Here is a 27,893-nt window from a genome sequence, read left to right as displayed (position 1 = left end):
AGAAATTCTCGTGCAAAGTGTCACTGAAAAGAATGCCAGTGTTGCTAAGCAACAGCATGGTGCAGATTTATTATATGATGTTGATGCTGTCTAAATGAGAGTTGTTCACTTGCTTTTTGAGGAGCTTGCCCAGTCAATGGGTGAAGATTTAATAAAATAGCTTATAGCCCCTTCCCCCCCCCCCCCCCCCGCGTTCATCACCCTTTGACTCCTGTAGCCTTTGTCTGTTTTAAATGGACTGAAATACAGACAAGCAACCTAAGCTTGTCATAAAAACTGAGCTGGTGAACTGAATGTATCTACATCTGTGGGGGAGCAAGTTCTCTTAGAGCCTGGACTGTCATCTTGTCCTCTGAAGTAAATGATGCCAAGCACCATTAAGGACAAGATTTTGTACTAGCTGCATCCTGGGCCAATTCTTCATGGTATTTCCTAGCACGGAGCAGGCAGGAGCTGTGTCAAGAAATAAAATTCCCTCCAGCCTGTGTTGCAAAGGACTGGGTCCAGGAGCTGACTCCCAGGCTATTTTACTGTTCACAGGGCGTACGTAGGTGCTGTGTTACCGTGCAGCTATGCAGGACTAGATGACTGCTCATCCATACAGAAAACACTGGTATCCCAAAGTTTTTTGAGTGTAATACAAACTACCTAAGGACACAGTGTTCAAGATAAAAATATATTAATGCAGGCATCTGCCTATTAAAGTTTGATATGAAATAAAGCTATGCAGTCATGCTCTGTGAAGATAGGGTATCTGTCCCACTGAAACTGGGAAAGGGAAAAAATTTTGGTCTAGGTTCAAGCAGGAAGAGGATGTTCCTTGCCCAGTGTTAAGACTTTATACAGTGATGTGTTGAAGATACCAAAAGACGTCCAGTAAATTGGAAAAACAAGCTACACTTACTTTATTCAAAACCAACACAATATTACATCTTGAAATTACAAAACCTGCGAGATTCTTTCTAATACACATACTTAGGAAGAATTCCTGCCTGTGTCTGGCTAATGTTACAATTTATTTTTCATGAATTGTTTTTGATGAAAACAATTTCTGTAACACTGTTGGCAGGTGATTTCACTGTTGACCAAAATAGCAAATAAAAATAACCTTGTAATACATGGAAGAAACAAGCAGGAGAACTCTGAAAAGACTAAAGAAACAATAGGTTGTATTAACTATATGTTCCCTGTCTGGTAATGACGCCTGTTCAAACTTCCATCAAGTCTAAGTCACTGCAATACTTTTAATACCTTGTGCTATAGAAATGAAGTACACAACACAGATGTATCTTTAAAGCAGTGCTATTTCAGCAGGTTCATAACTGGACCAGTTAGGCAGCCTGTCTTCAGGCTTGGCTCTAAAAACACAACATACCTATCTTCTACTCACATGTGGAGTAGAACAGTAGGTTTATCGTTCCCTGCTGGATCATTTACTTAGCACTGTACAATACAGTCTAAAACAATATTACTGTTCTGACACTGCAAGAATCTCAGACTAATTTATTTGGCATAGCAGCAGTTCTGCTGCCAAGTCAAATATAAGCAATAGATAAAAGATGTTAAATTCACACCGTAAACACTGGTTTACAGTAATTCTGAACCAGTAATCATGAATTAAAGCAAAACAAATGTATTTTCCTTTGTACACAGAACACTGACTAACACGGAGTTCTTTCTCTGCATCACTTTCTCTGCATTCCATTAGTGGCCCAGAATACATAACATTACAGACTGCTTTAGTATTTATCATAATGTATATTGATTTAGTTTTCGACCACATACTCTCCTTTTATAAACTGAATGACTTGAACTTTGAACAATAAATAGTTCTTACTCTTTTGCCATCCAGTTAGATGTTAGGGAAATGGTAGTTTGATTTCCTTGTTTTGCAGAAGTACTTCTTGCTGTCCAAAGCTGGTAGAACATTACTACTGGTTAACTGAGGCAGATACTGTAACTAAAGCAGAAATTATATGTCTGTATTGCTTTGAAATGAGAATAAAGCATGCATTTCATTTTACAGAAAGGAATATAAGCTATAAAACTACTCACACTGTAATTCTGCACTTTTCAAATTAAGAGTCATGAATCTGGTGTGCACTTACTTGTGCTTTACAACTGGACTGCAACCAGAATAGCTTATTAAGAGTAATTCTTCCAGTAGTCCAGGGCAAAATCATCCTATGTCACAGATACGGAGGGGGTGAGTCAGTTTGATCTAAGAATTTATATGCTTCAGCAGTTCTCCATCTTCCAATTTCCCTGCATGTTACCAGTTCATTTTTATAGCTGTCATGGGGAATTTTGATCACTGGCAGAAAGGAGAACTCCTGAATGCCTATCATTGTAAGGCAGGACTAGAAGCCTTGGGCTGGAGTCTGGAAAGACTGAAACGAGAGGGAGATATTTGCTTGGCAGCTTCAGTCACAGAAACACCCACTTTGTTGTGTAACAGCTGGAACTCAGTAACTGCCCACCCTCGGTACAATGAAGTGGAGTAATCAAGCTTGAAGCCACAGATGTGCACATCCCAGGGGCTAACATCCACTCCCAGAATGATGGGTGTGATCCTATCATCTGTCACAAATGGAACTGGGCATTTTTGCCATTTTACTAGTTTGGGATCCAAAAGTATTAAAATATCCCAAAGAATTCCAAGTTAAACTGGTCGTACGTCCACTTTGGCCAGCTATCCTGCTATGATTTGTCAGGAAGGCAGATTCCTAGATAAACCTGATTTTTCACATAGCTCTCAATGTGCCCAGTGACTCAATATAGCTGCAATCTAGAATTCAGTTTGTACTGAGCTACTCTTTAACCTGGATTTCTCTCTGGGGAAACAGAAGCAGGAACACTTCTCTGTCCGAGCACCATGTCTCCTTAACACTGCAAACACATTGCTGGTTAACGCTAGGCTCAACGGAGTATGTCTGGAGGGAGCTCTTACCATGTCCTCTGGGTCAGGAATTCTTACCCCACTGAAGAATTGGTTGGTGCTGAATACTTGCTGGTGCCTGGATTTTTAGTGGGCTAAAATTAAGATCATTTTGATGCAATAGCTCTATCTCACCTTTAATTGTCAGCATGAGCCCACTCATTGGGAACCAACAACCAACAAGAAAACACCTCCCATCCTTAGGCACGGGATATTAAAAGCTACTACAAAATATTACCCCTGGCACGTGCTTCCGAGTCAGCCTGGCTGGTTTCCGAGACGCTTTTTCATGTTCTTTCCCCAGATCTCCTGCTTCCCTAATGCTGTCAAAGTAGGGATGCTGCAGTAACTGCTCACACGTCTGCCTCTCTGCAGGGTCCATATGAAGGCAACCCTTAGAAAAGATGAAGTAAAGGAACACACAGAAAATTTGTTAAAAGGTCTGCACAATTCCATCTACTCAAAACAGCCAGCAAGTATCATCTGCACAGATACATGTGCTAGTTTGTTTGTTAATGAATTCTAGGAATCTGACTTTTAAGAGTCAGCATGAAGCTTGCAAAGCAAAGTGGCTAATTAAGCAGCTAATACTGAACAATTCCCATTTCTGACACAGAGCAATAACTGAAATTGAGGCTAGAGTGACAGTTACGATTGTATGGTGCAGTAAATCATCAAACCATCAACTATTAAAAAACAGTTAAGCCCATAACTTTCATTTGAGCTAGAACAGCTTTCTTAGAAGGGGAATCCTCTGTATCACTAGCTGCGTTGTTCCAGTGCTCAGAGCAGCTAACGGTATCTAACGCCACCTAAAGCTAATAGTACCTAATTTGTATCCATCCTCACAGTTTCCAGTCTCTGCACCTCAGTAAGAGAATAATTTATTTTCCATCTCCACAGTAAAGAGGATAAAAAGGATGGTCTCAAACTGCAACGAGAAGGTTTGGGAAAACCCTTCTTACAGCAAGGATTTTGAGGATCTGGAGTATTCATTGTGAGATTCTCCATTATCAAAGGTACTTAAGATTAGACAAACACTCATTAGAAATGGTACACATAGTGCTGCATGTGATTCAAAGAAAGGAGTGGATTAAAAGTCCTCTCCAGGTACCTTCTAGCTCTGTTTTTCTAAGAATCTCTGATCATTTGGTACCCAAATCTTACCCATCCACTACCTGGGTAAGCAAAATAGATGGATAAGCAGAGTCATTGGCTGAGCCTCAATGCAGAGCTCCTCCACTAGCTGTTGTTTGCTTACCTTCATGAGAGCTAAAGCAGGGTATGAAATATTAGGGAATTTCATTTCTAATGGCTCCTGGGAAAAAAAAAAAAAAAAAAAAAAAAAAGAGTACAGTTGCATTGACAAGTTTTTCAGGGTATAAAGCTTTCCATAGCAACATGATCTGTACATCACAAAACATGAGCTGTACATCACAAAATGCACCTGTCATTTTGTGTGCTTAGAGCAGAATTGCTTGGCATTGGTGTAGACAGTTAGGTTGGCTACTGTGTCACCAGAACGAGAGGAGCAGAAGTTAAGGATTTGTTTGATTGCTTTTACACAGGATATCAGTTACAAAAAGTCACGAGAGGGGTTCACCTAGCTCCAAAATATATTCCAGTGGATGTGGGCTCAGTAGAGGGGTGGGCAAAGCTTTTGAGTAGGGAAGAATTCTGCACTGTGGAGGATGGGACCAGCTGAACTAGTGAGGCTTTCTCAGCTCTAGTTCCAAAGCTCCCAAGCTTACAAAGGCATATCCTTAATCTTTAAACTGAAAGGAACTACTCTTCTGTTTAAAATTAAACATATGCTTATGGTTTTGTGGGATCAGGCTCTAGGATTCTCCGTGGAGGACATAACATCTATGTTTGTTGCTTGCCATTTGCACTAGCACAAACCCTTTGGAGCAGAGGTTCTTTCACACGGAATAGTAACTAGCTAGAAGAGGATATTTTGGCTGTGCCAGAACCACTGGGTCTTAGATGCTTGCAGCAGGGTTTTAAAGTCATGGAAATGGTCTACGCTTCACTCAGTTACTCCTTAAATGTGACAGCATACAAAAGGATGTGAGAATAGCTTTGTCTGCATATTCTGGGGAAACAGAAGCAGGAACACTTCTCTGTCTGAGCACCATGTCTCCTTAACACTGCAAACACATTGCTGGTTAACGCTAGGCTCAACGGAGTATGTCTGGAGGGAGCTCTTACCATGTCCTCTGGGTCTGGAATTCTTACCCCATTGAAGAACTGGTTGGTGCTGAATACTTGCTGGTGCCTGGGAATAAGATCCCCTTTGACCAAGAATAAAAAGCAAAATTAGATTAATTTGCTGTTCTTGAACAAGTCTATACTACAACAAGGCTGATGCCATTGGAGAGAACTTCTAAACAAATGGAATATCATCAAATAAGCTGATGAAGCATTCATTTGTGAGAACTAATCATCTTAGATTTCATTGATTCCACAGCCTTGTAAAAGTGTTGAATGAAAGGCAAGGCCACACAGCTCCAAGGCCTGCAATCACAAGTGCCCAGGCATTATACCACACAGCTCACAGAAATTCAGCTGGGGGGAGCAGGTTTTGGAGCACGAATACCCAGCTACTGTGTTCCTTCCACTCCTAGCTTCTTGGTTTCCATGCTGTGCAGCAGAATGGCCATCAAGAACTGTGGTCACCATAGGTGAAAGCCTTGAAAAATACATACTGCTGTACATCTCCTCACCCAAATGCCTAGACCCTGTCACTGCATTATATGGGGACTGCAAATTCAGATTTGCACAGGCAAAAAGAAGTAGAAAAACATGGGTCACATTAAATAAGGAGGTGGAAAAAAAGCACTTTGTTTCACAGACAGATTTGCTCTGTGCCAGCATCTGTACTGCATGTTGGCTGAGTCTGAGAGTGGGTTCTGCACTGTGAGAGCAGAAATGTGTCTCAGCATCAGAGCTAGAGGGTGCTGTGCAAACACTTAGGAGGATCTGAAACTCCAACCAGGCCACAGCACCCAGCTTCAGCCAGGCATCCATCCCAAAGCAGTTAGCAAGACAAAACCAACAACTCTCTCTCTTGCTCTCATCCAACATGATGGACCAGCCCAAGGCTCTGATGAGTAACTGGCAGGAGCCACTGTTTATTTTGGATGTGGCCGCGTGGCAGCGTGGGCATGCTTTGCTGGCACGCTTTGTTCACTGGGAGGGTGAGCAGGGCTCTGCCAGCTGCACTCTCCATACTAGCGCAGTGTTTCAGCATTGGCAAAGGGTTCCTGAGAGGCAGCCTGGCCACCTAAACAGTCTTTTCTGTTCCAACTACTGGAAGGAGACAGGCTAACCACAATTGTTCCAGCCTTATTAAAATTTAACTCATTTTGAGGGAAATTCTTTTTGTGTACTGCTGAAGACACTGTACAGAAAAGGGCTAAAATGCAGCACGAGCTGGAACAGGCTGTTGCTTTTCTCCAATGCAGTTTCACAGCCCTTTTTTGAAACTCAGAGGCCTACAAGAGAGCAGCTCAAAGCAAGCAAAATGTTAAAACCAAATCCATAACAAAAGGGCCACTGCAGTAACAAAGCCACTAAAATTATACAGCTTTGAGCAAGAAGCTTTGCTCTATAAACTGTGCCTCCGTCCATCACCTGGATTAAAAGGGAATTTCTTCTGTCTGAAACCCTATAATTAAAAATAAATTATAACCTAACTAACATTTGCTCAAATCTATTTTGGAAGATGAAACAATTAAGGTTTAACTAAGTTCTAGTTAAAGAGGTTATTTGTTTAAAGCCATTAGTTGCCTTTATAGTTTTCTAAATTGCTTAGTCTCTGTTCCAAATCCATAGTGACTCCTATAATTCCTTGGTGAATAAACAGGTGGGAAACAGGTGGGAGACTCAAACCTTTTCATGTTCACACTATCTTTACCAAGTCCACAGCCATCGATAGACACCTGCAATGTTTATGAGACTGCCTCCAAAGCTGTGATGAACTAAATCCAACTATTCCTTATCCAGAGGCAGGGACCACTTTGCTTGATACCAAACCCTAAAAAATACCCTGGGTCTTTCACACATTTACCAAAATGTCTTTGGCCCTTTCTAAATCAGGCACATTCTTCTATCTGTGCTGGACTCACCAATTGCTCTTGTCACCCCCTTCTGCAAGAGCTGTCGCATCCACCCCCCCCCCCAGCCTGGCCAGGCCGGTGTTTCTGTGCTCCCCCCAGGCCTGGCAGTCAAAGGGACCAACAAGGGCCTCCAGTGGTCACCAAACACACTTCGCATCTTTCTTAAACTGCACTGCCCAGGACCATATCCAGCTTTCCAGAGGCTAAATGGAGCAGAAGGGCCATTTCAGGCAGCTTGCAGGCGATAACCCTACTTATACAGCCTTGTCCACTCCATGCCTTTCTGCTGCAGCATGAAACCAATTCTACCCCACAGATCTTTTTCTGAAGAAGTCACCTCCCAGGTGGATGCCAACTTCTCTCTAAATCCTGCAAAGAAACTAAGCACCATCTGTTACTCCAACTACACAGTCTCCTAAAAGATATGCACATACAAGACCTGCTGGGAAAACCCAGCTCCCACTTACAGACAGTAACTCCTTGAATAAAGCCAACAGCTACTACAGGTAGAAATCCACTATGTAAATTCACCTCCTGCTGAAAGGAGCTCTTCCTGGCTACTCCCAGCTCCCACCACAGAGGAGACTCCACCTCGGTAAGCTCTAGTCCCACCAAAGGAATCAGGAACATCCAGTGTCACCAGAGAGGTGCTGTTCTCCCCTTGGCCCCCAGGAGTACTGGACACGAAGAGGAATTCCACCTTCTCCATTCTCTGAGAGCTAATTCTCTGTTGTCAGTCCCCAGGCAGGGCGCTCGGATACAGGCAGCTGGGAAGCTCTCTGCAGTCTCTCTGTACAGTCAGTATTTCCTCAGTTACAGAAATATATCTTTCAGGCCCCAAAGCCCAACCACTGCACTGACAACAGTATCAAATGTAGCTTAGAGGAGATGAGGTCTGGTTTCAGAAGCGACAGGGTAACACGACCGTGTGCTGCATTCCAGCCCGCGTAAGGGAGAGGCGGCTCACTGCACACCCAGAGCGCGTACAGACAGGCCTGACCGGTGCAGAGCAGACACTTACCCAGGGTTCTCCGGATGAGGTACAGCTGGTCTACGTCAGATTTGCCAGGCCACAGGGGCACCCCGGACAACAGCTCTGCAAAGACACAGCCTATCGCCCACACATCCACAGGAGGTCCATACTGGGTATCTCCCACGAGTAACTCTGGAGAGCGGTACCATCTGGTAGCCACATAGTCTGTGTAATAATCACTCGGCCCAGCTAGGTTGGGGCCAGGAAGGAGAGAAACAAACAGGAATATGGAATCAGAACGATGCAGAAGAGCTGCCATCAGTCTTTACACATGCTGGGATAGCAACAACAGCACCTCCTGGGCAGGCAATAGCTACAGGAACAGGATGAGTCACTGGCCACTAGCAGAACCCAACTTTGGAAACACTTATGATCTGGCAAAAATCAAAACCGTGTTTTTCTTGAAATGAAAATATGCAGAGTGCTGCAGTGGGACCCTGCGTCAGCCAGCATTGATTCTCAAACCTCATGTGACTTGTCTGAACAAGAGCTAAAGGGAAATTTAAGGGGTTTACAATGATGGAAAATGTGAAGCTGTTGTTTGCAGAGACGGTGCCTTCTGCCAAAGGGGTCCCTCCTGCCAGGGAGCTCCTGCTGTGGCTCCAGCATTACGTAAGTGACTGCAGGGCAGTGAGGAGATACCCAAGCCAACCTGCATCTACCTGCTCTGGCACCACCAGCAATTTAGCTGCCGCAGCAGAGTGCTCAGAAGCAGTTCGTTTACAGAGGGAATTGGCCTCAGTGTCCAAGTTAGGTCCCTTTAAGCTGGTTTGAAGATCTCTGCCCTGGCACCTCCAAAGCCTTTAGCAGAGCTTCTCTGTGGAAACAAGCCAGCCCTTAAACAGGATGATTTACACATGCATCACACAAAGACAAGCGAGTATTTATTGGGACTTGAGAGCCTCCTCCTACACTTCATTTGAACTTTCATGTGCAACAATCCATGTAAGTAGCTAGTCAGCACTCACTCAGTATGCGAGCAAATCCAAAGTCACAAAGTTTGATGACCGAGTGCTTTGTTATCAGGATATTTTCTGGCTTTACATCCCTGTGGATGCACTGGAAATAGGAAAAACAAGGTTAAAAGCAAGTATTTAACCTGGTCCCTTGATAAACCACCTCTTAATACAGCCATATACCCCTTGAAAATTGTGCCATGAATCTTCACCAGGCAATCACTGCTGCTGGAAGAGAAGATGAAAGGATTTCTTACAGCAGCTAAAGCCATGTCCTGCTGGGCATCACAGCTACTTTGCCTATAACCCACCTTTGAAATGAGACACTGTGGAGACTTCAGCATTAAATCTGGGCCTGACAAAGAGTTTCTGTTGATCAAACCATCAGAGACCTTAATTTCTTTTGCCTTTATGTGGAAGGTGTGCTCTACTGAGATCCCCAAGGTCCAGCTTACGTCATTCCTGTCCTGCCATTGCCTAAGATCCTGTGAACACCCTGGACTTTCCTGGCTGAGTTGGTGGTAAATTATTGTATCTTCTGCTAAGGACTGAAATGCTGCTTGTTAACCAAAGTCACTAAGTCCTAGAAAAGGGCAGCTGCATAAAACCCCATTACCTGTGATCTACAGCAGGTCAGACTACAACATCTAATTGTCCCTTCAGCTTTAAAACTCCCATTAAATCTTTCAGACTGAGAAGGGGAACAGAAAAAAAGAAACAAAACAACAAATGCTGGAAGCAGGACAGACCTACGGCCAAGTTCCTGTGGCTCAGGCACACATAATTCTTCCAGCAAAGATGAAACATCCATTCCAAAGCGATCTGCTGCCTGCCTCTTAAATCTCAAGCCTTGGCTCATAAACAAAAACAAAGCATCACAGTTAAAATTGCCTAAAGAACTTCTTCCAAATGCTCCTTTCCTTCCCTGCTTCTTAAAGCGTTCCCATAGCTTTCTACACATTTTTTTTTGCCATGCACAGAGCTCACACCTCCCTCTAGAAAGCATAGGAGGTTGTAAGATTTGTTTTAGTGCACTTAAGTTTTGCAAAGTTTTAACCAGTGACCTGACTCAATGCCTGACTGTCAACAGAAGGACTTTCTGTGACATCAGCAGGAGCTCGCTCAGCTCTTTCTTGATCAGATGTGATACCAGTTTTCTGCAACTTCAGCTGTGATGGATGACAGAGAACATAAAAAGATATACTCCGGTTCAGTCTGGAAGCTGACCTATAGTCATTAGTGTAAATCATTCCTTGGCAGCAAACCCAGGAGACTTGCATGATAGATACAGCTACTGCAGACACATGCTAACAGTTCAGATATGTATTTTCTATTAAAAATGAGAAATTTCATCTGACTTCTTCCCATGAAAGCTGTGTAACTGGGAAAACAGCAACAGAATCTGCATCTCTTTCAAAGCCATGTTGCAGCACTCTTCAGTGCTATTTAGAGGACTTACGTTATGTTTATGGCAGAAGTTTACAGCTTGGAGAGTCTGCCAGGTTATGCTCTTCACGAGATGCTCTGGCACGCTGTTTTAAAAAAAAGACATTTTCATTTTAGTCAGTCAAAGTAACTTTATTATTACAAAAGAAAGGAGGAGGAGGAGGCTGCCTTTGAGTGCCAGAAGATCATAGAGGGGTCTCTGAGCAAAACAGGGAGCAAGTCAGCCAAGACCCACAAAACGAACCCTAGCAGCCTTTCCTTGCTATAAACAGGTTACAAGAAACACAATAATCCTCAGTTTACTGCTTGCCCATTGCAGGGAAACAGGGAAAAGACACACCAGGCTGCTGCTAACAGAGGTTGGTTGTGGCTTTTCCTTGTTCACAAGCTGCAGCCGAGCTCTGTACCTGCACCTCTACAGAGCCCTTTGGAAAATGCAAAGCTCTCCTACAAGATTACTCTCCAAGCATCCCAGAAGCTTCAGCTTCCAGCACCACTGAAATGCAATCAAAGTTAACACAACCAAATATGAGGATTTATGACTGCTGAGAGCATGGCAGGGTTTGGTACCACTCAGTCACAGCCAGCCTGAGGTCTACTAATTGGTGGCAACACACCAACACATGCGAGTCCGTGTCAACTCCTGCCTTGTGGCTGTGCTTAACATCTCCATTTCCTTGCACCATTAATCCTCCTGAGATCCCAATAGGCTATGGCCCTCTACATCTGCTCAGAGACCTGGAGGTAGTAGAGTACTTGCAGTATAGGTGGGGCTCTGACTGTCCTGTCATTTGTTGTCCAGAGCGGAAAGGTGACTACATGGGAAGGGAAAGGATGTTCCTACAGCAGTCTAAAGCCCTGCTTTGGTTTGCATCTCCTCTCCCTTCGCTGGCTGGCAAACACTTCAGAGAAAGAAATCTCTGTTAAAGATCCAGCCTCCTCTCCCCCTCAGTTACTGCGCAACAGTTCCTAAAGGTCTTTGCCCATTTGTAAAGGTCTTCAACAATCACAGGAAAGGCAGAGGTGACATTCTTGGCATTTTCAAGCTCAAATCCAATTTTGTTTCATTTGTTTAATGCTTCAAACCTTTTGATCCATTGTAAAGAAAACAAAACAAAACAAAATGCAAGAGCCCTAGCTTTTTCTTTAAGACTCTTGTACTCTTGCTGGCACAACACAAGTTTGTTTGCAGAAATGCTCTAGGATGATGAAAGTGCTGCACTGACAGCCTGATAAAAGGGATGAAGCTGGTCAAATGCCCTGGAAACCTGGTGCCAAGAGGCATGTGCCCACCTGTCTTAGTCCTGGTCACAAGACCAGACCATCTGCAGCAGCAAAGATCAAAAGCAAAGTATGCAACCAGATATTAGTTGTCCACATTGAGGTTGCTCTGAATGAGTGGAAAGCAAACGTGAACCTTTTCCCCAAGGAGGGGTTATTCAACCTGTCTCAGTTCCAGGTGAACAGTCTCAAACTGCTCTGAGGTGGAAGTTGCTCACTAGCTCACAAAGAAACATGCTATCAGCGTATTCCATTCTCCTTCTAGAGCTGTACATGAGGGAGAAAGAGTAACAGGCTCTTGTTTACTCAATCCCTAATTAGACTCCCACATGCAATTCATTTAGCTCCAAGGACCATAAAATGATCTATGAACTTATACTGAGCATTTCCATGGCACCAAGTCACTGTGAATAATTAGGGATGATATATGTAGTGGGAGTATCATTTATAACGTGTCAAAAAAACAAATCCTGCCCTGGAGAATGCTTTCCTTCTGCTCATATAGCTCACACTTTGTGCAAATGCCTATTTAAAGGGGAGGATCTCTGACCTTCTTCTGGGAGTTCACTGGGATTGTCCCTGGAGGTGCAGGCATAGTGCTTAGTCTGGTAGCCCCAGCTAGCCAACACACACTCCTTAGTGCAGCAGCATGCCAGCGGTTAGAAGTCACTACTCTGCCACATGGACCGCGCCAGGCATATCAGCACACAGTTTGTGTAAGTTTTGGGTGCTTGATCACCCTGGCATCAAGATCAGAAGAGTTCACACATCCCACTCACTGGGCCTAGTGACTTCAGTTTGGAAGCAATAGCAAAACTGCAAGAACCAAGGATGACGCGTTTCCAGGCTGTCCCAGACACATCCTCTCTTTCTTGCCAGAAATCTTGTACAGGTGGAATGTAAAGAACTGGGCCTTCACTCAGAACTGCTTGATGTCCTGACATCAGCGCTGCTGGGGAGCATTGCAGAGATGCTATTTCTTCTCCATACAGCCAGCAGATCCCGGAGGCATGATCACTTTGTGTTTACAACACTGGCTCTGTGCATATTCCTGCTCAGAAAAGTCCCATGTAAGGATATGGCATGCAGTGATGTAATGCAGGATGCCAGAGCAAGAGTCTGACAGACCCAAGCAAAGGCGAGTGCTGAGACACCAGGAAACAAAACTGAAAATAATACACTGAGCAAGAGATTGTTGCTCTCTGGAGCTGTTATTGAGGTTCTTAAAGCATTATCATCTTACAAGCACAGAGTAAGAAAGAGACTTTAGGGACTGCCTGGTCCATCTCCCTATCCACACGCCTAGCCCTTTCATAAGAGATGTTTGCTTAAAATTTGCCAGTAAAAGATTCCCCATTCTTTCCAGCTAGCTCCAGTCAGGATTTAAAATGCCCCAATTGCTCAGAAGTTTTCACGCTATCAAACCTAAACCTTTACTGCTGCATGCAGAGCTGACCTTTACCCATCCAGCCCTTTCCTTTTAATTTGTCTAAAGAGAACATGGTCACAAAGAGCATCAGAACTCCAGCAGCAAAGCCTCATCCAGCCCAGCCCTCAGCCTGGCTCTAAACACAAGGTCAGAGCATTGCAGAAGGGAACAGAACAGCCTTCTAACAGTCAGAACTACATCTGAATGCCAAACCAGGCCTACAAAGCTGCTTCTAGTGCTCTGCATTGGGCTGGGTGACAGCCTGTGTGATGGGGCTCTGTTGCTTCTTCTCCCTTACAAAATGCTATGAAGGTCCAAACCAGCCCCATGCGATGATTCCCCTCCCTTAAGGGAGCGCACCCAGAAGCTGCCAAAAAGGCAGGCTCTGCAGTGAGCACAGGACAGGCGTCAGCTGGAAACCAGACCAACCTCCCCCGTCTGCCAATCCGCCGTCCACGGTGTGACCCTGCCACAGTGATTGGCAACACACCCGAGGGGCAGCAGGAAGCAGGGCTGCATGCCCCCAGGCCACTTGCCCTTCCAAGCAGCCTTACGCTCTTTGCCGTTGGACATAAGGTCCTCTAAAGCCCTTTGGGTTTGCTCCTTTCAAGCCAGGCAAAGATCACCCAAATGCTCAGGCTCAGTGCTCCAATCTCTTTGGGGAGCAGCACCACGCAGGAGCACACGCAGCCTCTTAGGCAATTCTTTTGGATGTCATTGCTAAACAAGAGTAACAGAGCGAGTCCTGAGACACCTCGCTTGCTTTTAATGAGATTCCTCTGAAAACTCTGCAGAGCAGCAAGAGGTTCCCACCGACACTCCACAACTCCTTTTCTCAAAAGCTCCCAGTGAGACACAGGCCACTCACCCCTGCGGGTGCCTGTCCAGCTCATGGAGAACTGTGTGGTCGCAGTATTCAAAGACCAGGTGCAGCTTTCGCTTCCTCCTGAACACTTCCAGCAGATTGACCAGGTTGGGGTGTTTCAGTTGCTGTAACACACAATGGATGGACTGGTTAGTTACTGCATTGGGGGGTACAGGGGAGGGGAGGGGGATACAGCGCTTTTATCCACAAGGGTCTCATTTAATAGAGCGGAAACCTTTTCTACGAACACAGCACAATGCGAAGCAGCAGCTCAGCTACAGCCCAGCCTGTGGTAGTAGTTATTTTAGGAACTGATGGTGGGCCACAAGTCAGCTTGGCTTCAGCAAGTGCCTCTTAGAAAAGATGCTCATAGATAAAGAATTCATTGCGGTGCCCACAGCTATTCCGGCAGCGCCTTTTGCTGTACGAATCCAGCCTTTGACTGCACCACAATGAAAACCAGCTCTCCCTGGAGAACAGCTTGGGAAATCGCACACTGCAAGAGCCACTAACAGCTGAACACACACAGGGGAAACCGATGTTGGATGAGCACAAGTAAAGCATGCAGTTTCAGCTCCACCAGCTCATCGTTGGAATGTGGAGGGGTTATTTAGGAAAATTTTTATTGTCGCTTCCTCTTCTTCCTCTCAAACCACTTCACAAGCTCATACCAGGGCTTCCGCTCCTGGGGACCTCAGACAAATTCTTACCATTCGTAGGGCCCAAGCACAGCTGGGTTTTGGACATACCCTGCAAGAGGTGAGGATGGAAGTTACTGGAGTTTCTAATTTTTTACTCTTTTCTCTACATTTTATGGGAGGACTTGGAGAGCATCTTTAACCAAGGGATACAATACAGTAAAAAACAAAGGAAAAAACAAAGGAAAAAAAGGAAACAAAGAAAAGCCAGACACAACTCAGGAACACTGTCTTTTTTTTTCCTTTTTTTTTCAGATGACTAATGTCACCATCCCCTGTGCTTGCAGGGACTTGTATCCATGAGAGCCTTGCCTGACTGAGGCTTTAGAACAAACACATTTCTGAGCAAGGAGACTGGAAAGGGCATTGCCTAGGAGTTACACTAATGCCATCTTCTAATGTGCTTCTGAGCAATCTGGAAAAGCCTGCAAAGGAGAAGGTAACGGAGCAGGTCAAGCCTGGAGAAAACTGTAAGGACCCTTAACTAGGGAATGCAGCTGCTAGGGAAAGCTCGTTGTTAATCCCAAGGTAAAGAAATGCTGAAATCCACAACTTAACTGGCTATTCCAGTCCGGCAAACCACTGACTAGCTGCAAGGAGCTGATCTTTCTAAACAGCATCTCTTACCACAAACATGTCTCATTCCTTCAGTCCCTCTGCAGGGCTGGGGCTCCTTCCCACACCATGTAAACCATGCGCCAGCATCAAAGATCCGATCGCCTTGTCATACTCATCTGGATCATACCTAGGCTAAACATAAGATCTTCTGACAACTTCCTCACTCCCCCACGATGGGTATTTGTCCTAAGTAACTTCCCAATCTACTACAAGGCCCCTGGACAGTGCTAGAGGGCCTGACTCTCAGGATAAGTTTCTCTGCCCTGGCCATGTCTCCCAATCTTGTGTTACTGGCAGATTTCCTCTGTGCATTCCCAGTTACCAAGGCAGGGTTATTAGTTAAGATATTTAACCACAACAGAGGAGGCTTGTAATCCCTCTAAAGCTTGATATTTGCCTAGCAGTGTCTCCTTTCTGATCATTTCCCTACCTACTTTGCAAGAGATGGTCAGATACAGAGAACAGCCTGCAAGACTGCTGAAAATCCCAGCAATGACTGCAGATCTCCCCAGAAAACCATGAACCGCCAGGTTCACAGGCCTAGATGGCAAAAATGGCATGTAAACTTGCAGCGGGCTTCAGAAGCCACGATGGGCTGGCATGTCAGAGCAGTCTGCCTGAGAAGCTGCTATACAGTAAAGTAGAGATCCAGAGTGGAGTACTAGTAGGGAAAAGATTCCCCTGCAGTTTCTGAAATGGAAATCCATGTATGTACAAGAAAGACCATGTAAGATTTGACTGCCACTGCCCCATCTCTTAAATCACAGTGACTATTACTATCCAAACAAGCTGTATCTCTCTCTCAACTTTCAATCACACAGGATTTGTGTCTGCACCACACAACTTACCACATATTAAACATACACACATGGAGCAAAGCACCTACTTGCCATGTGCAGCACTACACAAAGTCCAGTCTACCAGTTCAGACTCCACCAAGAAAGTCAGGAAGCTGCTGATAGGGCCCTTTCCCTCACCCTTCCAGCAGCTCCTCACGAAACTGCATGAAGCGGTTCCTCCCTTTTCCATGCCCAATGTGCGCTGGTGTATAATGTTCTCAGGGATCACTGGTAACGCACAGACACCCGAGAGCAAGCTGTGCTGCCAGCGGGTACCCTGGGTAACAAGGGGCCGATTCCCCCGTCCTTCTCGGCAGCTCTCCCTGCCAGCGCACGGACAAAATGCTGGGCACTGCTGAGCCTGCCAGCAGGAAGGAGGCAGCAGAGACAACCTCTGCAGCACTCAGATCCCCCTTTCACAGATAGGTGACGACGAAGTAATTGCCCACTGATGTAAGGCGAGAAGAAAGCCTAGCAGTAATAGGAGATCTCTGGAAAACCTCTGAGGGTGAAGGGTGGAACAGGCTGTGCCTGGGAGACACAGGGCTCACGGCCAGCCTCTGCGCCCGGGGCCCTCCAGGCAGTCGGTTCACCGAGGCTGTGGCTCTTGTGCACAGCCATGCACACAAAGCTGCCGTAACTCTGCAGTGGCCCTAGCGTCCCTGCCTGGCAGGGCAGCATTTCCAAGGCTATCAATGCTGCCATTTGCCGCTTGCTGGCAGCACCAGGGTGGCCTTCTCCTCCCTGTCCTCAGCCTGGGTGACGAGGCTTTGCATCTCCTTCTGCAGGCACACCAGATGGGCTGTATGGGCTTTACCCTGTAACTACAAAGACTCCCACGCTCAGGTGACAGGGAGCAGGTCTATTTTCCATGTCATTTATGAGCACAGCATTGAATTTTTCTCCCATCTTCTTTGCAATCTTGGAGCAAAGAACTATGTAAATCTCCATACGAGCTTCGCTTCTCCCCATCCTGAAAACTAGTGCCTGGGACCTGAGAGAAGAATGCGAGATCCCAAGCGATAAGGGAAGGCGAGCAAGAATCGATTCTTCACTCTCTCCCAATACATGAACTAGAGGATCTCACATGACCTTATTTAGCAGCAGGTCTAAGACAACCAAAAAGCGTCTTTTTCTCACTACACATTACTAACCGGTGGAACTTGCCACTGCAGGATGCTGCAGGTGCCACCACAGACGGTTTCGTGAACCGAGGTTCTCTGTACCACACTATGCCTGCGGCATTTAAAATTCACCCTGCTGAAAACAGCAGGCCTCAGGTTTCCACCGTCACTGAGGGGTTTACACCAAGACTAACTCTGTTTTCACAGCTTTCCAGACCCTCCTAGGGAATCCGGATCAAATGGGGTGCTGGCATTTCACCGCTCCGCATCTCCCACCCTGCTTCCATGGCTCCTGGCCACAGAGCCCTTTGTCTACAAGGTATTTACTTGGCAGAATAATAAATTATCAGGCCCTACATTTTCTACTGATGAAACACAATCTCACTAAATCTTTTACAAACGCTTACTTGTTGCCTAAGGCAGGAAACAACCTGGACAAACAAACAAACAAACTGTTACTATTTACCCAGAAAAAGTTGAAAAGATAGTCAAGCAGGTCTCCACTTGCTAAAATCAACACCGCCCCAGCACTGATCTTGCCGTGGTCAGCCACAGTCGTGCGGGCTTTTTGGCCTTAAAGATGATGCATTTACCATCTTCATTACAAGCGTCTTCTGCAATGGTTATTTTCCTTTTCAAATCTTTAATAATCATTTAATTCTTAATGCATCTCAAGCATGATTTTAAGTCATCTTTGTTGACTTAAAAGACACAGCTAAACGTCTTCTGTTTGCTTTAGATAGGACAAAAACCTACCTACCTTCTCCCCCAAAATCTGTCAAAAAAACAAGTATGTGTTTTTTTTCCTATATGATGGCTCTTCTGGGATCTCAACCATGAAATCAATGCTTATTTTGCCTTTCTCTGCAGCAGGTGAGGGATCGGGCCCTCATATTCTTTTGACAATAACATTTACACAATTTACTTACATATAAATGCTCAATAAAAGGCAAGGCAAAAGCAAAAAGGAGTTTTAGACCAAAACAAGTTTCAGTAACATCATAACCTGCTGAAAACATTCAGTTAACTGCAAATCTGGGAACAGGTTGCCAGCAAGCAAATGGAAACGCACATGGAGCGCAAGGAACCACCTGCTGCAGCACAGACCCCAAACGCAGCGGCGCCTGGGCACAACATCGCCCAGAAATCAGGGACCGAGGGACTGCGAATTCTGGGAAAGGAGGTTTAAATAAAAGGGAACATCTTTCTCTGCAGATTTCTGCAGGGCTTTGTTAACTCCAAAATCCTAAATTCTTGACTGCCTAAAAGTGGATTGTGTCCGTTTGAGGTGCATGTCTCTTGCAAACAGGCCTTTTCACTGGAAATCATTAAAGTTTACAGTGTCCCCACCTATTGTAAATACTGGCCTTTAATCAGTTTAAAGCGTTTAAAGCTGTGACTCTTTCACAGAGAAAAAAAAAAAGAAAAAAGGAGAGATAACTGAAGATGGGGAGGTAACAGAGGTCTCTAAAATCCCGGATCATCCGGAGGATGTGCAAAGGGAACAACTCTTCCCATTTCCCCTGCCACATGCCCGGGGGCACCGCGTGGCGTCACCCAGCAGCAAGTTTATAACAAATAAAAAGACGTATTTGTTGTCACACAGCCGTGGGACTCCCTGCCGCAGGACGCTGCGGCGACGGAGAGCGTACACGGGGCCGCCGGGAGGTTAGAGAAGCGCTCCACGGAAAAGTGGGGGAAAATCCGTGCCGGACACGAAGCTACGGCTACACCGCCCGGCTCTGGAGGCTCGAGGCTCCGAGTCCCCATCCGTCGTCCTCCTTCTCCTGGGCTTCTCCCGCCTCGCCCAGGCTCTCCCAGCTCACGGCGGACCCTCCGCGGGCGGCGGCGGGTCCCGCTGCCTCGCGCCGCCGCCTCACGCCCGCTCCCTGCGCGGCGCCCTCGGCCCCCTTCCCTTCGCGGGGTCCCTCGCGCCCCTTCCCCGCGCTCGTCCCTCGCGGGGCGCCGGCGCAGCACCTTCAGCATGCGGATCTCCCGCAGGGCGATCTTCCTGATCGCCGGGTCCTCCTCGGACTCCAGGAACTTCTTGATGGCCACGACCTGGCCCGTGTCCTTGTTGCGGCACTTGAAGACGACGCCGTAGGAGCCCTCCCCGACCTTGCCCAGCTTCTCGTACCGCTCCATGGCGCGGCTCCCCCGCGCCGCCTCAGCTGCGCGGCTGCCCCGCGCCTCCGCCGCCCCCCCGGCCCCGCCTCGCCCCGGCTCCGCGGGGTCCCCCCCGGCCGGGCAGCGCCGCCGCCCCGCGGCCGAGGAGCCGCCGGCGGCCGCGGCGCTGCTGGCGCGGCGCCATTTTGTGTCCTCGCCCCTGCTCGCGTCGCGCCCGCGCCCCCGGGTTTCCATGGCGCCCCGCCGGGCTCCGAGGAGGAGGAGGAGGAGGAGGAGAAGGAGGAGGAGGGCAGCGCTTCCTCCCCGCTCCTTTGCCAGCAGCGACTCCCTCCCGGGGTCAGCGAGCCGTCCCACCCGTCACCCTAGCGCGATCTTTCCTCACGCACCTGTTTGTGTCCGCGGCCGCTTATTCGCTTCCCCGTACCGTGATGAAGGCGGCCTTCCGAGGTGGTAATCGCTTCCAGCAGATCCGGAGGAGCGCGGATCGGTGCGGCCGCCCTACGCCACGCAGCGTTTTGGGATAAGGTCATCGTACGTCCGCGTCCCCAGTCCCCGTCCGAGGCATCTTCTGATTTCTACTCAGGGCAAAAGATCAGGCTGCTTATTTATTTATTTTCCCCAAGCAACATCCCTCAGGGATGCAGATTCCCTTCAAGTTTTAGATGTCACACAGGCTGTCTCCTTTCGGTTCCGTCTGCTGTGCATTTTACGGACACCCTTCACCCTTTCATTTCTATGGCAAATGTGTCCCTTGGCACAGCTGTCCTGCTGCGACCTCCCTGGATCGGTCAGGACTCGCCGCGGAAGCGCCCGGCGGACGCCGCGAGCCGACTCTGCGGACGGCCGCTGAGGAGCTCCGCAGGGGTCCAAGGGCTACGCCACTGTGGGAGAGGCCAAATAGCAGGTCAGCCCCCGATTCAAAGTCCTTCCCCAGACAGGCTGATGCTGAGGTTCGCCCACAGTGCGAACAACCTTTGGGCAGAGGACGACTGTTTTCCTGTACCTACTCATTTACTGGTGGCTCTTTGCCTTGTCCAAAGGCACATGCGTATAAACAACCCCAGATCCTGCTCCAGGCTTGTGCGCCGAATGCTCTTGCTTGTGATTTCCCATTACAAGCAATTCTCCTTTAGAGACCGCTGCCCTCCTTGCTATGCAACAAATGCACTGGGCACAAGGTAGCCAACCTCAAAAACCCTGGGTTTTGAGCTAGACAACTCAAAAATGGCTCAGTGGTAGCTCTGTATGACTAGCAGCCGGCCTGGAAGAGAGTACTGGGTAATACAAAGCTGGAGAGAGCCTAAGGCTGCCACAGCCACTCTGACTTCTTACCTCAGAGCTGTCCCCAGACCTCCCTTCCCTCTAATCTAGCCAGTGTATATGGCATATGTCTTGTGATTCCCAGCCAATGCGTAGCAATGAGAAGACTGGCCCTGCCGCTGGATGCCATAGGATGACCCACAGATCAGCTGACTTCCTTCGAGATCTCTCCAATAAGATATTGTTCCCAGCAAGTCTAGAACACCATCTAGGTATCAAATAAAGCATAGTTTATTTGGCATAGGCTGAAATGAACCACAACAGAAATTTAAGTAGAACAAAGCCTAGTTGCACAAACTGGAACAAGTGCAGTTAAGAATCTCAGTTACAATTGAATGACTAAGCAAGGTAAAAAGTACATTTCAGAAAGTCTCCCAGTTTTTACTCCTCCCTCCCCACCCTGAGACAGCAGCTCACTGATGCGTTGTACCTTTCATCTTTTAATCAGTTGTCACCACAATTACAGTTGTATTTCTCAGTTACAATGAATTTGGTTAGGAAATCAAGAGACTAATCTACAGGCTGCTCTTCAAATACTGCTCACACTTCAAAGAACACGGGAGCCTCTTTTAAGGCTTTCAAGTTCAATCTATGAACCTTGTGTATCAAACAACTAATACTCTGGTATCTGCCAAAAGAGTAAGGAGAGAGTGAACAAGTCTTTGCTTTATTAAAATCGCACTCCACGCTTTTCTCAACCCTGGCTGAAATGTCACAAACACATACAAAGATACAGACAATACCAAACTAACTTAAACAGTCTAAGAGATACAAAACATACTAGTCAGAGTCACCCACTGAGACTGGCTGGTTTAGCTATGAAACATGCAAATCAGTTATGCCATGCTCCACTAAGAGAGGAAGGCGAAGTTTTACACTAGGAAATAGTATCCTGCAGATCGTGTCAGAAATCGCATTAGTCTATTAAGCCAGACTGGACAAAGCATTTCAGAACATAACACTAGAAATGCTTTAACAGTTAAAAAAGGAGGTTTGATTAAATGAGGACTTTCCCAGATTCATTTTTATGATTCAGCAAACCCCCAGTCATTCATGTCATTCAAAGAAAAATACTTATTTGTTCCATGACAGTGTAATGACCTAATAGTTATTTACTCCAGTTATTCCCCATAAATACTCATATTTTATTTACAGATTTCTCTAGTCTTTTAGGCACTGTGTTTTCAAAGATGAAGCCAAAATTTCCTTCTGCAGTGAATGAGGTAAATTATGTGAAAATGTTTGCTCTAGAACCTCAACATCATGCTTTACTTTTGTCTTCATTTTTGTTTTAAAGTCATGGTAGTGTAGGTGTTATACCTTTTTACGGTTAGTCACTAATCACCGTTGCCTATGGCAGAAGTAATTTCAGTACTAGGGAACAGTTAAATGCCATGTAATGCTAACCTCAAGTGAAGCCACTTACTCTAGCCAAAATCACGCATGGGTAATAAAAGACTCTTCGATAACAGCACCCGTTAAAATATTTCCATAACAAAGAAAAATCAAATCAGAAATCTCTTAGCCAAAATTGTTCTTTATCAAACACGTAGCTGAAAAATGCATGCAAACATTTTTTTTTTTCCTGATAGCCTCACTCACTATAAAGGATGGACTCAAACTAAACAGCCACAGTCTTTTGCTATCCAGTTATGGAACAACTTGAGAATTACTTCAAGAAAGAAGTCAGATTTAGAAGCTGAAATAATGGACTTCCTCCTACAACAGACTCCTTTCCCTCAAATTCTTTAAAACAAAAATTAGTTCTGAATGACAGTGCTAAGTGGACAAAATGCTAAATTGTGTGCAGGTCTTGTTTTCCTTCCAGACCTTCAGAACAACATAAAACTCCAGCTGTACCTAGTAACAAAACGACATTACTGATTCATCATGTGTGCTGAGTTAATTCCATCAATGTTAAATTATGAATCAAGTAGTCTGATGCCTAAGCAGACAACCCAGCTCTCCATTCTTCACATTGCAAAGCTAAGATCAGACCACTCAGATTCTGCTAACTGTGTCAGCAGAGCCTCAAGTCGGGGCAAGCCATTCTAACACACTTACCTTTACTGCTTTATTAAAATGACTTGTGAAGCTTCTAACCTGTTTTTCTTAGGGTAGCAGATCACAGAAATTGAATCGGATGGCAGTACACAGTAGGATTTCATTTAAAAAAGCCTCCATTCGAATGTTAATGAACTGCTACTGTATCCGCCTATAGACTGGGTTTACTTGCATCAAAGCTTGCAGGTTAGTGTGAGGTAGTAAAACCATACCCTATCCTGTAGTCAGACTATATTCATATTTAATGGTACCTCAAGAATTTTAATTAATGAGGAAGACAAGAGACCAATGTGACTCTTTAATGGAGAGATAAAAGAGAAAGAAAAATGCAGATGACAAACCAAAGATAGGGAAAGGGAAGAAGTGATCTAAAGCTTTATTATAGAATACTAGGTTCTTATCATATTTATTTATACTACACGGTTGGGGAAATACCTATCCACAAATAACAGTCTGACTGACAACAGCTGGATAACTGTATAAACAAAAAGCTAGAAAGCTCAGTTATCCTATAGGCTCCCCTCTGGAATAGTATAAATAAACTATACGTCATGGGCAGTTTGATACATGATACTTTCATTCATTAAGGATGACCAGGTACAATCTGTGTGTATTTCCATTTCATGTCACAAGGCTTATCCCTAATTTATGAAAATAAAGCATATATATTTTGTACATTTTTATATATATATAAATATATATATAAAAAAAAATACACACTGCCGGTCAACTTACCACACATGCACACAAACACACACACACGTATATTGTACACACTCATCCATTAGCAACATGTTTGATATCAATATTATATTTTGTGTACACACACCCTACATCTAGTAAATAAGAAAATCCCTTTTATGGCAATTCTGCAGGCAAAATCAATACAAAATACTTTGTTGTACAAAACTGCATTTTTACAAGATCAACCAACATTGTAGCATACCCCTCAAGAATGCACTACATCTCTACAAGAAAAAAAGAATAATCAAATCTTTATACAATTGTAAAAAAAAAAAAAAAAAAAAATTGTAAGCTGCTCTGCAACCTTCCTTTGCTAAAAGTTAGATACATTACACCATTCTAGCAGCAGATTAATAAATAAGGATTAAATAGTCTATTATACAAAGCCATACTGAATGGCAGATTTAAAACCAAAAAGCTTTGCAGATACTTTCACTTCCTACACAAATCATTTTTGTTTTAAAGAATAAGACTCAGTATAAAACAGGGAAACAGCCAGCACTCTATATCTACAGAATACAAGGAAAAGCCAAGGGAAGTAAAATATTTAACAGTTTATGGCACCTTTACAGCATAACGTTATTTTAAAGGCTCTGTTTCCCTATGACTAATGAGTAAAGGACTATTTATCTCATAGCTTTTATTAAGCAAACTTGATATAACCAACCACACAGTGGCAAGAGACAGAACCAGCTGTTCCCAGCTGCAAAAATGTACTGAATTCTACCTAGAACAAGATCCTTTAGGTGTCCAAAAAAAAAAAAAAAAAAAAGAGAGAGAGAGAGAGAGAGAGAGAGAGAGAGAAAGAAACAGGAAGTCATAGTCCAGCTTGTATAAAGTTTTCTAATGCTTCTTTTTTCCTGATGTGGTGAATTCATTCTGTTATTTGCGTTGGGTTACTGTTGCTTAGTAACTATTTTCATGTCCAGCCAGGATGTAGAGATTGCTGTGTGCAGTCGGGTTTTCTGTCGGCCTGCTTTCTAACACTACCACCCTGTAAGCAAAACACAAACAAAAACCAAAATGGTCAGTGGCAAAATATGAAGCACGCGGTTTAACTGCTACCACCAAGGAAGAACAAACTTATCGCTCACAGCGATATCGCTGTATAAAGATGGAAGAGATACCAGTTCTCCTAAATATCTTGGGTATTTTATTCTTTAAATCAGTCACCTCGTTTTCCATTCTGTGTATCAACACTTCTGATAAAGATGCTAAAACATCCTTTACAAGGAACAGGGAACTACAAGGGGTCTCCTCAACCAGACTCTGCCACCTGCAACCACAGCACGTGCAATGTGTTACGAACTGCCTCCAAACCGGTATACTCCACCCTGCAATAAGTTATATCCTGTACTTCTACTGGGAAGTTATCTTGGAACCACAGTGTTGTGAGGAGATGCAACCCCCTTATCATCTGCAGCCTGAATGTGTTTATACCTCCTATGTTTTGTGATAAATATCAGCCACTAACTTAAACTCTTCTTCTCCCTTCAAAGTATTTATCCCTCGATGGCTTCATAGAGAGTACTGAACCCACGTCAGTTTTATCCTGCTGGATAGCATTCCTGTCGGTTCCTCTGGAAAACTTGGCTCTCGCCATCTCAGCACACTGACAGCTGTGTCCTACACACCTCTTTCATGCCGAACCCCGACAAGCAGAACGTCCTCTTATCAGCTAGCACGGTCGGGCCTTTGACCTCCCCTCTCCTTTCCAGTCTTTTAGTGCCTGCCTGCACTTCTCTGCACCAGTCCCTAAGACTATATCCTGTGATTTTTAGTATTAGGCTTCCCTCTGCTTTTTGTTTTCCACATACTTTTCAAATAAGCCAAATCTGCTGTTTTAACCCTAGCAGTTGGGTATCTCAAAGGAGCCTATCTCAGGGTTAGTATTTCACACACTGATCTCCCATGTCACGTTCCCCAAAGAGTTTTCAAATGAATTCTCTCTCCTAACAGCTTCTGTCCCTGATCTTCACTTCTACAACTCAGTAATTCTTAAGTGATTCAAGTCAAAAAGGTGTTGCCACATCTTGCTCACAGGCACATAGTAGAAAAGACTCCTGCTCCGCTTGTACAGTGATGTAGAAATACAAAATGAAGAATCTGGCAAAACCGGCTGAATGAGATCAGAAAGGAAGAAAATGTTTTCTCACAGAACTAAACTTATTGAAAGGACTTCAACCTTCTTTCCCACCCCAAAAAGTGCTACTCAAGATATGCTTTTTTTTTTTTTTTTTTTTTTAATAAAAGTGGAGGTGAACTAGATGAGACACTGCTTTCCATCACTCTGTGTATTTAGGACACTTCTGTGTTCATCAGCACAACATAGAAATATGAGCTATTTAAAGGTATCAATTCTAGTATGCAAGAAAGATTCAGTGATGATACACCACACGTCTGGACTAATACAAACAGCATTTGTACAGCAAGGGACTTCAACAGAAGCTTATTCTTGCAATAGTAGAATATATCCTCTGCACTGCTGGGATACAATGGATTTCCTTGCCTCAAGGCTCAGAGTATTGACAATTTAAGTAATTAGCTGCCACGGTGATGCCAGTTCACCCAATCCAGAAGCCTTTCCAGAAGTACATTGGGTACCATGCTTACCATCTGCCAAAAAAGGCTGCCATCTCTCCCTGGAGATTTTTTCCTATACACTGTGTTTTTGTTCAGTTCCATCTCTGCAGTAGAAAGTGGGGGAGGCCACAGGGCCCTTTAGAAATCATTTTGGATTTGGATACAATCACTAATTAAATTTTTGAGTATTGCAGGCAGGAAACTGTCACTACCTCCCACAGGACTGCCTACAGATGGGTTTGTGGTAGGCCAGAACAGAATTTCAGCTGGTAGGTAGAAAGCTTGTTTAGAGAAAATAGAAGGTTTATGTTTCTTCAAGGTGATTACCTATCTGATCCCAGTAAGCGGAAAACCCTGGTTTCATCTGATATCTCCTGGGTAACCTGTAGAAAAATTGAGACATTAAGGCCCAATTCAGTGGTAAAATGAGACATATAGGTCTGAGTTGGAAGGAAAAAAAACTGATCAGTCTTTTCAAAAATTCAAATATCATTTAGTGCAAACTACAGGGCTGAATCAGAAAAATCAACACTAAGTTAAATTTCACAAAATAAGACTTATTTTTTTAAAAAAATATGTACAGTAGATAGTTATCAATCTAGAGGATTTGTTAGTAGAACATTTGGAATATTTTGTGCAAATCTTTGTCAGCAGAGAGACCGTCTCTCCCCTGCAGCTTCATGCAGAGTTAAAGGGATGCTGCCAACTAGAGTTTTTCAGAGAGCCAAAACCCAAATGCAGCTCGTACTAGGTCTGCACTGACTATGTAGAACCAGTCTAAGTGTCTCTAAACTGTATGCTGGAAGTGGTGTCGGTAAAAGCACGTGTGTGAGCTTTACCAAGAGCAATACACGGCAGCAAGTCAGAGAAAGAACCCAGTGAGCTAAAACAGTGACGACAAGAAGCATAAGCACTGTCATCAGGGAAGCAGCTAGAGGAGCCCATCAGGATCAACTGGTAGATGAGGACCAGGGAGAAACTAAACTTGGAAAGACTCAGAGGTTACTTACTTCATCTGACTTAAAGCTTTTGCCCTGCATGCCGTGCTTCCAGAAGGCCAGCACACTGTCTTGAAGGCACACTGCAGAGCAGAAACATAAAATCAGACCCAACCATAGCTTGTTTGAACCAGGGAAATCTGAGTTTCCAGTAGCGACAACGGGAAGCATGTGGAGAAAATACATAGTGAGACTTGGACTCCTGGCAGAAGACCGAAACTCTGAAATCACTGTAAAAAAAACTAGTCTGAAATTACTATTTGGATCAGAGACACACTATTTACAATCCAGTTGAAAGCATACCACTCAGACATTCTCTCTTTGCCAAGAAAAGATAGGCATTTCTGTTTTTTCCTTTACTCCCTTACACTTCTATTCCCCAGGGGTTTTTTCCTAATGATTTGACTTTGGAGAAAACACCAGGAAGTGGTTAAATATGCTGCCAGTCAAAACTCAGCAGGTCACTGGAAATTACAGATCATTTTAATTATATTTACTTCAAAATAGACATGAGTATGAAGAATGGGAGGAGTCTTCCATTCAGGACCAAAGAGAGAACACAGAAAGCTACCAGCTCTGAAAGATTTAATTACCAGATTGTTTCAAATAATGGATGAAGAACCCGTTATTCTTTAAGCAGTGTTACATAGTTCATGTATAAAATAAATGTGTCTATTTTCTGAGATCCCACTTGTTTTCCTTTGTTATT

The 27,893-nt window shown here is 44.8% G+C and overlaps 2 protein-coding genes across 5 annotated transcripts in view; both read right to left on the bottom strand.

Moving 5' to 3' along the window:
* Window positions 1-898: 898 nt before the first annotated feature.
* On the bottom strand, window positions 899-19,498 carry CDKL1 (cyclin dependent kinase like 1). Of its 2 annotated transcripts, none has more exons than XM_062577780.1 (9): window positions 19,326-19,498; window positions 14,073-14,194; window positions 10,508-10,580; window positions 9,061-9,151; window positions 8,081-8,281; window positions 5,150-5,232; window positions 4,200-4,256; window positions 3,177-3,332; window positions 899-1,960 (listed from the first exon to the last, which is right to left on the bottom strand). In XM_062577780.1, exons 1-9 carry the CDS (start codon window positions 19,491-19,493, stop codon window positions 1,853-1,855), a joined length of 1,059 nt encoding a protein of 352 aa, XP_062433764.1. In that variant the 5' UTR covers window positions 19,494-19,498; the 3' UTR covers window positions 899-1,852. The 2 variants fall into 2 exon arrangements, with proteins under 2 accessions (XP_062433764.1, XP_062433765.1); XM_062577781.1 differs by having other exon boundaries at window positions 899-1,954.
* Window positions 19,499-21,004: 1,506 nt separating this feature from the next.
* MAP4K5 (mitogen-activated protein kinase kinase kinase kinase 5) overlaps window positions 21,005-27,893 on the bottom strand; it is a 64,679-nt gene continuing 57,790 nt past the window's right edge. For 2 of the 3 annotated variants that reach the window (XM_062577776.1, XM_062577777.1), the window contains 3 exons: window positions 27,197-27,267; window positions 26,514-26,569; window positions 21,005-24,597 (listed from right to left, as the gene is read on the bottom strand). In XM_062577776.1, coding sequence (XP_062433760.1) covers window positions 24,510-24,597; window positions 26,514-26,569; window positions 27,197-27,267 — 215 coding nt within the window. In that variant the 3' untranslated portion in view covers window positions 21,005-24,509. Of the gene's footprint in view, window positions 24,598-26,513; window positions 26,570-27,196; window positions 27,268-27,288; window positions 27,415-27,893 lie in introns of those variants that run through there. The other variant, XR_009958627.1, reaches the window with a different exon arrangement.

The sequence above is a fragment of the Rhea pennata genome, chromosome 5, assembly GCF_028389875.1.
Source record: "Rhea pennata isolate bPtePen1 chromosome 5, bPtePen1.pri, whole genome shotgun sequence".
Taxonomy (NCBI): domain Eukaryota; kingdom Metazoa; phylum Chordata; class Aves; order Rheiformes; family Rheidae; genus Rhea; species Rhea pennata.
Note: the sequence above shows the minus strand (reverse complement) of the source record. Positions and strands in the feature narration are given on the sequence as shown.